The following is an 8,683-nucleotide window of genomic DNA, read 5'->3' as shown; positions in this document are numbered from 1 at the left end:
GAGACAAGCTTGGGTGAGTTGCTTATCAGATCATGACGGCCCATTAGCAAAAGGAGGGAAAGGTCTCCCAGAGAAGGTGGAAAAAAATCACAGTGTGCGTTAGTTTCACATATTTCTCTTACGTTTGCTGTTTGTGAATGTGTAAACCTTCTGTATTTTGCATTTTTGATGTCTGTTCTATTTCCTGTTAAATTATTTCATGTCAAAGTCTACCATTTGATTTTTTGTAGCCCTGAAACTAAGGGTGTTGTTTGTTACCCTGGTACCCTGTTTGTTACCCTGGTAGATCTGGATAAAACAGAAGGCCCCGTAACTTTCTGACCTGTCGTAGAACTTACAGCTGCAGTTGATTCGGAGATGCGTGAGAAGGAGATAGAGTTCAGGTTTAGAAATCTGGTTTAAATGATTGATTTTAAAAAAAAACCACCCAACCCTGTTTTTCCAGCTAGAAAATAGTGGCCTAGAAATACAAAATGCAGTCATTTAGGTTAGTTACTGACGTTTATGGAGATCATTTTGCACGGTGCTGTAGGTGGTTGGATCTGATTCAGTGTAACAAGCTAATAAAATTACACTCAGCTCCCAGACCAAAGCTTGTCTCCTACAGACTCCGCGTGCGAAGGCAGCCGATGCTCTCATAGGAACTGCACTCCTCATCCCGACCCACTCAGGCTTGGACCTAAAAATTCCCTCTGGCGTCGCCCCTGGGTCTGGTGATTGTTAGTCACAGCCAGCACGCCCTAGAATGGTAGGAAAGGAAACCAAGCACCCTGCTTCAAAGGTGTTTTGCTTGAAGCAAGTCATTTGCCTTTGTTTTCCTCTGGAATTAGAACTTTTAAAGATGAGTAAAACATTGCAGGATAATCTACCTCTGCTTGTAGTTTGGCTGCTGAAAACCAACCAAAAATTCCTTAATCAACATCCGCCTTGTCTTTAGCACTGTAGGAAAGCAAATACGTTTTCACAGTCAAGGAGCAAGGAGTAAATGAGCTGTTAGATTTATGTTTGTGCAGTATTTCAACGTTTCCAGGTTTATTGGAGCATCAAAATCTTTCCAGTGAGCTGTAACGAACAGAGCTATGAGAGTGAGGAAAGTGTCGTATCGTGTCGGTGTGGCCGGGCAGAGCAAAGCTGAACTGAATGAAACGACGTCTATAGCAATTGGATGCTTATGCTTACAGGAATTAAGCCATTTGACCTCTTGAAAATGTAATATTATTTGCCTCCTAGGGAGTTCCCCAGATTGAATGGACTTTAGAAATTAGAAAAAGGAAGAAGAGTCAAAAGAGAAAAAAAACCCACAATATTTTCTAAGTATCTGCAACTTTCTAATATGTTGTTTTGTTACAGGACCTCTCAGCTGGCCAGCAATACGTACCCAGGCTTGAGGGTACACTATTTTGCTGCAGACTGTAAAATTAGAAATGGACTACAGTAGAGGCTCTTACCTGTTTTCTAGCAGTATATATTTCTATAATACTAGAATTGGCTTATGAGGTATGCAGTTATATTCTGCATGTGAAACAGTGTGGGATGGGAGACCCAAAAGATAGGATTTTTGAAGCTTGTGTATGAATCTTGATGTGTTTAAGAGCGTTAATGGATATTTTCGGATTGTAAAGAATGTTGCCTCTGCAAGTGGTGGTGAAACATCAACTGTATCTTTATAAGAAACAGTGGAGTTTTCAAAGCAGTTTTAAATGGAGAGCAGCTCACTTTCCTATGGGTGAAGCATGACATCCTGAAGTAAACTAATCAGCAGAAAGTGGTGGTAATATTCACAGTAATTCCCTGGCTTGTTGATATTTAACCTTTTAGAGGCATAAGGTTGCTCTCCTGGAGATATATGTATTACTTGCAGGCAGTCAGATTTAAGGTCTGTTGGGTCCAACAGCTGAACCTAAACTTTTTTTTTTCATTATCTTACCCTATCGAAGCACTGCAGACAAATATATTTCTCCCTGAGGATGTCTCAAACAGCACGATCTTGTTACGGTGAACATGCTGTCAGCTTTTGATAGGGATTCATTGGCTAATTCCCTGCGTTTTCAATCGAATCTGATCATCCTCTCCTATTGATTCACCGTATTTTTAGAAATCTGTTTATCAAATAGCTGCTACCTGTGCCTGATTGCTTTTAAATGGACACCCGCTGACCTGCTGCTCTCATCTGCAGGACCTGCGCTCTGCTTTTCGAAATGCCCTCGTCTTTACAAAGGCTTTGGAGTTAATGTGCTGTGCAGCGAGCAAAGTAGTCTTTCATTCATCCAGCTCCTCTCAGTGGACAAGTGTATGGACAGTAAATACTGTCCCTTCATCTACTGGGAAGGGGTAACCCTGACAGCTGGGACATTACCATGTCAAAGCCCGGTTGGTAATATGAACAGAGAAAGGCAAGAACATGGTGCTTTGATCTTCACTGTAATCAGGCCATGTGTACTGCCAGCAGCATAATTGTTTTTATTTAGCAAGCTCATCTGGAGAGTATTACAGGACTCAACACAAGGCAGCTACAAAACCCTTGTAATTTTATCAAGCACATTAGACTAGTGATGGCAAGAACCATATTTCCAGCAGTAGATTCTGCCACAGGCACATATGAATTAAAAAAGTCCACCTTTCCCTAAAACGATCCCACATTTGAAGTCTTTCTCAGTATAGTCAGAACTTTTCTCTCCGGATTACTCAAGAACTATGCGACTTAATAGCTCGAGAATGGTTCTAAATGGTGAACGAATGCTTTGTTTAAAATCCAGGAGCTTTTTTGCCCTTTTTTTTTTTTTTTTTTTTCTTCTTCTACATAGAAGCTTCTCCGGTGCACTTCTCTGCTCGGGCTTCACCAGAGCGTAGAATGATTTTGTCTTTACAGAAATCGGCGTTGTAATCTTGATAGTAATTGTGAACATTAACTTTAATCCTCACTGGGGAGATGGAGTGATGGGGAAGTGTAGGTACAGCAACAAGCTGGAATAGGAAACAAGAGGGAGAAAGGGATTAGAGTGTAGATTGAGAAGCTATAGGGAAGGGTAAGGCTAGGCTAAGGGGAATGGGGAGGTGGCAAGGGACCTGCCAGCTCTTCTGGCAAGGATTGGGAGCGAGTGAGGAAAATGAGGCTCCTATGCTTCTCCCTGGTCCTCCCAGCATCAGGGGAAGCCTTGTCTCTGCACGGGCAAGTGGCAGCGTGCCTGTCGTCGTGCACAGGGCTGTGACTACGGTTAGACATCCTTCCTGCAGGTCCCTGGCCTCCAAGCATTGGTACCGGTGAGAAAAAGCGATGGGGACGCCTGTCAAGAACAGGGCAGTTCACAGTGTCTTCAGCCACTGGAAGCATCTCTATCCCCACTAGGTTTGGGGTTTTTTTTCCATTTAGCAGAGGACGTCTCGTTGAGATGGATGTCATCCTCAAATAGATTTCCTGCATTCTTAAAGCCGTTTCCGTGCTGTGGGTAGATGACTTACTGTACTGCTTAAAGACTTAGTATGGTCAGTTATTTTAATCTGCTAATAAAAGTATTTGTATAAATGTGAATTGATGCTCTTCTCCCAAAGGCCCACTGGCATTTAAAAGCTAGCGCTTCTGTATTTCAGTAATGCTTGCTAATGCTAAGCATGAAAAAATCATGGGTCAAACCATGCAAAATTATGACTAGCTTTAAAGCTGAAATTTTAGAACAGTGTATATATCATGCTTTATTTAATGTAATATCCTCGGTCACTGAGGTCTGTCCTTTGTCATCGCAGTCATCTGTGTTTGATAATCTGGCGATTTCTTTAGTAAAACTAGTCAAGCTCCCTTTCCAAAGTAGTTGGTTTCTTCTGCTTCTTGTAGCCTCTTCTAGAAACATATGCTGCTTTGTTTGTGACCTCAAATAGTGCAATACCAGAATTGTTAGTGATTATGATTACTAACTAGGTATTCGTATTTCTAGCCTCGTGCCACACTGCATCCTTGCTCTCCCTAGCCCTGTTGTATATAAGTCTTTACTCCCTTCACTATGGTGTCTAATCTTGCTGGAGGAGGGGCTGGGGCCCTCTTCTCACCACTGCAGAGTGGTGCCGCTCCTCCTGTTCCCCAGGGAAGCGGCAGAATAGGAAGCAAAGCTGCTGGTTGCACAAGGTAAGGGAGGACAGACGGGTGGGAGAGGACACAAAGGGGGATGCGCGGGGGAGAGGGCCCGCAGGGAGGGGAGAGCTGCCGGGGGAAGAAACAGGAGAGGGGAGGAATCCCCGCTCCCACGCTCAGCCTGCCCCAGACCTCACTGACGCCACGTCCAAACGTCGCGCCAGGGCTGGCGATGCCTTTGCTAAGATCTCCCAGATTCCCGGCGTCAGGCAGAGGAATGCTCTTCTCCGGCCGTGGCCCCGGCATTAACCATGTTGCTTTGTTTACTCTAGATACGCTTCATACTGCTGTTCAGTCGGCAGGGGAAATTAAGGCTGCAGAAATGGTATACGACGCTACCTGATAAAGAGAAGAAAAAGATCATTCGAGAAATTGTTCAGATTATTTTGTCTCGCAATCAAAAAACAAGTAGTTTTGTTGACTGGAAAGACCTCAAGCTTGTTTACAAAAGGTGTGAGTAATTTTATGAGAACACATAGTTAGTATTCATATAAACAACACGTGCTAGAAGAGGAAAAATAAACGCTCACTTTAAGAAAAACAGCACACAAAACCCTAAGCGCTAGATGAAGCTAGTAGGAGCCTGCCATCAGCAACCTAACTGCGTATAACAGCACAGTGTCCCTGGATAAATCAGCAGGGTGAACGTGGGGTGTAAAATACTTGTACAGTCTGTCAAATGAGAAAAATGGGAGTAACCTAATAAGTATTAGTGGTTGAAATTCTGTTAGAAGGCTTTAGGCTTCACTGCTCCTTCCAGTTCCCCAAGGTAGCCTGCTGAGACGTGCGCTGGGCTTTATCAGGCTCTTTGGGAGGTTGGAGGAACTGTTCTGAGGCACTTTCAACATTTTGTCAGATTTGTCTTTGAAATATTAGTTGCTCTGGAAAGCGTTAATTCCCGTTTCCTTTTCCAGACGAATCCCTGGTCCCCAGTTACACGATGCTTAGCGTCAACTGCCTGTTAATTCTCGTAAAGTTGTAGCAAACAAAAGTGGCCTTAAGGTATAGCACACTGTACAAATTAAGCAGCATCTCCCATTTAGCAAAAACCAAGTTCCATGCTGTGAAGTGACAGATGTAAACATCTGACCAGATGCTGTGACAAGTTGGGCCTCCAGCCACAGCACCAGAGAGTTGAGGTAGATCGTTACTCCCATCTTGGGTTGATTTAAACGTGAAGTTTTGCTGCGAGTTAGTTACGAAGATTGTTTGGTCTGAGCAGTTTCACGCTTTCTGGCCCTATGTAAAACACTGTCGGTCATTTGATAGCCAGCAGGCTTGCTGAGGTGTAACTCCTTCCACCTTTATTTTTGCCTTTATTTTTGTTCTTTTAATAAAGAGCAGTAACTCGTCCTACAGTTTAATTAGCCCCACTTGCTGTACTGCTATTGCAGCAGGTGAGGGAAACCTTAAAGTAGTGCTGGTTGTTTTATTAAGACCAGTGTTGGAGGTACCCCACTTTGCCAAGGGTGGAGTTTGTTTTTCTAAGTAAATTAATAATTTGTTTACATTATTTGGTCTTTTTAAGTGTTCTCTGGGACACTGTAAGAATGAAAGAAAATGGTTATTTTAGAGACCAGATAGACATTAACTGTCATTTGCATAACTTCTAAGAGACGAGCAGAGCACTGCGGATCCAGCTGTTCACTCTCTCATTTTTGCCTTTGTTCCCCTAGGTATGCTAGTTTGTATTTCTGTTGTGCAATAGAAGACCAGGATAATGAGCTCCTGACACTAGAGGTCGTTCATCGATACGTAGAGCTTCTGGACAGATACTTTGGAAACGTAGGTTTCGCTTTCTCCCATGAGCCGCGTTCCGGGCTGTCTGATAAACAGTTATCTGAAGCTGTTTTGCTTCATGTTTCCATCTGCACTACTTGCACCGTAGACTCTCTCAATCCAGAGTGAAATTCATTAGTGGAATGTTTTATAAAATAGTGCTGAAATTATCATAAGATGGTTTTTCCATCCTTTCTCCCCCCAGAAGAAATTAATCTTGATGCTTTGTACATCTGTCTTGGAATAGAATTTGAGGGGAAAGCTTGAGGAAAATTACTTAAAAACCCCTGGGTGACAGTACTTTAATTCTCTCTGCTGACATCTTCAGATATACTGGGTTTGTTTGTTTCATAATATTGTGTAATAATTAAGGACATATAAAGAGGAAAAAGATAAAGTGGGTTTTTTTTTTTAAAAAAGAAAAGACATGAAGAAGTCTTTTGGTAAGTCTTTAAAGACTACAAGAGACCCATCTTTTCTATGAATATTTTTGATATTGTTCCCACTACCCTAGTTCATCTCTTCCTTAAATCACTGTGCCATGACTCACGTTGGTACCGCCTCAAAGCAAAAAAGCGGTTGGTGACTGTAAGGTCACTAGGACAGGGAATTTGTCTTGCTCTGTGACACTGCGCGTGAACGTATGTAACCCATATTACGAGCGCTATACAAGACCTATTGTAAGGTTAGTAGGCTAGGAAGTCAGCTTTGTTCTCTGAAAACCAGTGTGAATCTAGTGTATTATATAAAATATAGTAAGTGGAATATCTTTGCTGTAAGTCTAGGCTGTATATGTGAAGAGAATATGTGCAGAAGCTGCAATATTGCATAACACGCAGTATCTTTCTTCACCCTGCTGCCTGCCACAAGAGTGCATGTGGTGAATACGTTTGATCATCTTAACAACTTTTGGCCCAGTAGTGCTTATAACGCTGTAAAAGTGATTTAAATGTGGGGTGTCCTTTTGTTCTGGCAGGTGTGCGAGCTGGATATTATCTTTAATTTTGAAAAAGCTTATTTTATTCTTGATGAGTTTATAATCAGTGGAGAAGTACAAGAAACTTCCAAGAAGTCTGCAGTGAAAGCCATCGAAGACTCTGACATGTTGCAGGAGGTAAGGCAGAGGAAGGCGAAAGGCAAACACCTCACCTTCCTTCATCTTCCTTGTTTGACAGGAGCTTAAAATACACCTAAGCACTTCTGGTACTTCATTATCCCAATGTGTCTTGCGTTCGCTTTCAATAGGTACGACAATGCAGTTAAGGGAGCAGTTCCGTAAGCTTTCAATTCAACCCTCTTGCATCTTGCGGAATCATCTCTTTATGTATTGCTGTTGCTCTCTTGCAGTTTAACTGCTAGAGTTTCTCGGACGTTATAGTAAGAAATAGTTTAAGACATATGTAAGAGACTTATATAATACAAGCACATAATCTAAGATTATATTTTATGTATAGATAAATACAGAAAAATCTATTCTGTTTCACTAATACACTGGAAACGGATGACCTACTGTTAACATTTAAAATTGGAAAGAGTATGTGCTGGCAAACTCCACTTTCATTCATAAACGCCTGTGGAGTTTTTCTGCAGGGCACAGGTACGTAACCTTTATTCAGAACCCTGCAGGAATTCTCTTCTGTAACTTGTACCGTTGAGCCAGGAATGGCAAAAGCAGTTGAATGTGATGGATTTACTTCATTTTTTCCCTAGGTAGCGAAGGATCCATCGTAATGCTGAAGGAAACAGCACGCTGGTAGAACTAGCTAGGGACAGGCGATGCGAGCCGAAGGGTTTTTCACAGTGGTCTGGCATTTGCACGGGAAACTAAGCCAGCTATGTACAAAGGCCAGCTAGACACGATCAGTTTAGCCGCAACCGTGGTACGTCATGATTCGAAGATCAGATTCTAAAACGCTGTTAAAAGGTTTTTGAAGCAGAATTATTTCTGCATTTTAATTAATCTGATCTAATTCCATGCAAAACTGCAACTGTCTTCGAAGAGGACAAGAGGGTTTGTTTGAATATTACTGTACCGCTCCATAATGCATCAGTTGTTTCTTTCTTTTTTTTTTTTTTCCCCCAGACAGTGGAAGAGTACATGAACAAGCCTGCATTTTAACGTTAAAACTACCTGGAGAGAGAACTGCTGTATGGACCTGTAAAATGCACTTCCTGAAATTGCTTCCCAGTGTGCCAGATCCTCAGAGAAATACCAAAAGCCAATAACTAAAGGGGTTTGTTTGTATAATGATGAAGATGAAGGTCAGCTAATGTAGCACAGGGTTTAACACTTCTGTACTTGCATTACTCTGCGTATGAGTTTCTCAGAGTTATTACCCTTGATCTAGTTTCTCTTCTTGCTGGACTAAACACTTGTTTTGTACCATGTCTTTTAGCTATGGGGTTTGTCATCATAAAATGTTACTCTGACAGTACTTTGAAGAGGTATTTTTACTAGTTTTGGTTCACTGCTGACCGTATAACTCTACTTTTGTACAAATGTCCATTATTTTGAATGTAATGATTATTCTGCTCTAATAATAATTCTTTTTCTAAAAGCCAAATTGTTGTGGGCCCTGATTTCACAAGCTTGTTTTGAAGATTAACCCATCTGGTATAAGAAGAAATATGCTCCTCTTTGGACCAGCCCCTTTCTTTCACTGTCTTCCTTCTATTTTCTGCTCTAGTCTGCTAATAAGACTGCTCCAGCTGCTACTAGAGCGCACTCCACACCTCCATTTAATCTGGAAGACTCTTCTGACTCAAGGTAGGCTTCTCCCA

At 41.9% G+C, this 8,683-nt stretch overlaps 1 protein-coding gene across 1 annotated transcript; it reads left to right on the top strand.

The window, feature by feature from the left end:
- The first annotated feature begins 2,198 nt into the window (after positions 1–2,198).
- AP1S3 (adaptor-related protein complex 1, sigma 3 subunit) lies at positions 2,199–8,459 on the top strand. Its single transcript, XM_009325052.1, has 6 exons — positions 2,199–2,206; positions 4,244–4,293; positions 4,394–4,574; positions 5,800–5,908; positions 6,879–7,016; positions 7,986–8,459. The coding sequence occupies exons 1-6, from the start codon at positions 2,199–2,201 to the stop codon at positions 8,019–8,021; spliced, it is 522 nt and encodes a 173-aa protein (XP_009323327.1). The 3' UTR covers positions 8,022–8,459.
- The last annotated feature ends 224 nt before the right edge of the window (positions 8,460–8,683 follow it).

This window comes from Pygoscelis adeliae, unplaced genomic scaffold (assembly GCF_000699105.1).
Source record: "Pygoscelis adeliae isolate BGI_AS28 unplaced genomic scaffold, ASM69910v1 Scaffold155, whole genome shotgun sequence".
NCBI classification, from domain to species: Eukaryota; Metazoa; Chordata; class Aves; order Sphenisciformes; family Spheniscidae; genus Pygoscelis; species Pygoscelis adeliae.
Note: the sequence above shows the minus strand (reverse complement) of the source record. Positions and strands in the feature narration are given on the sequence as shown.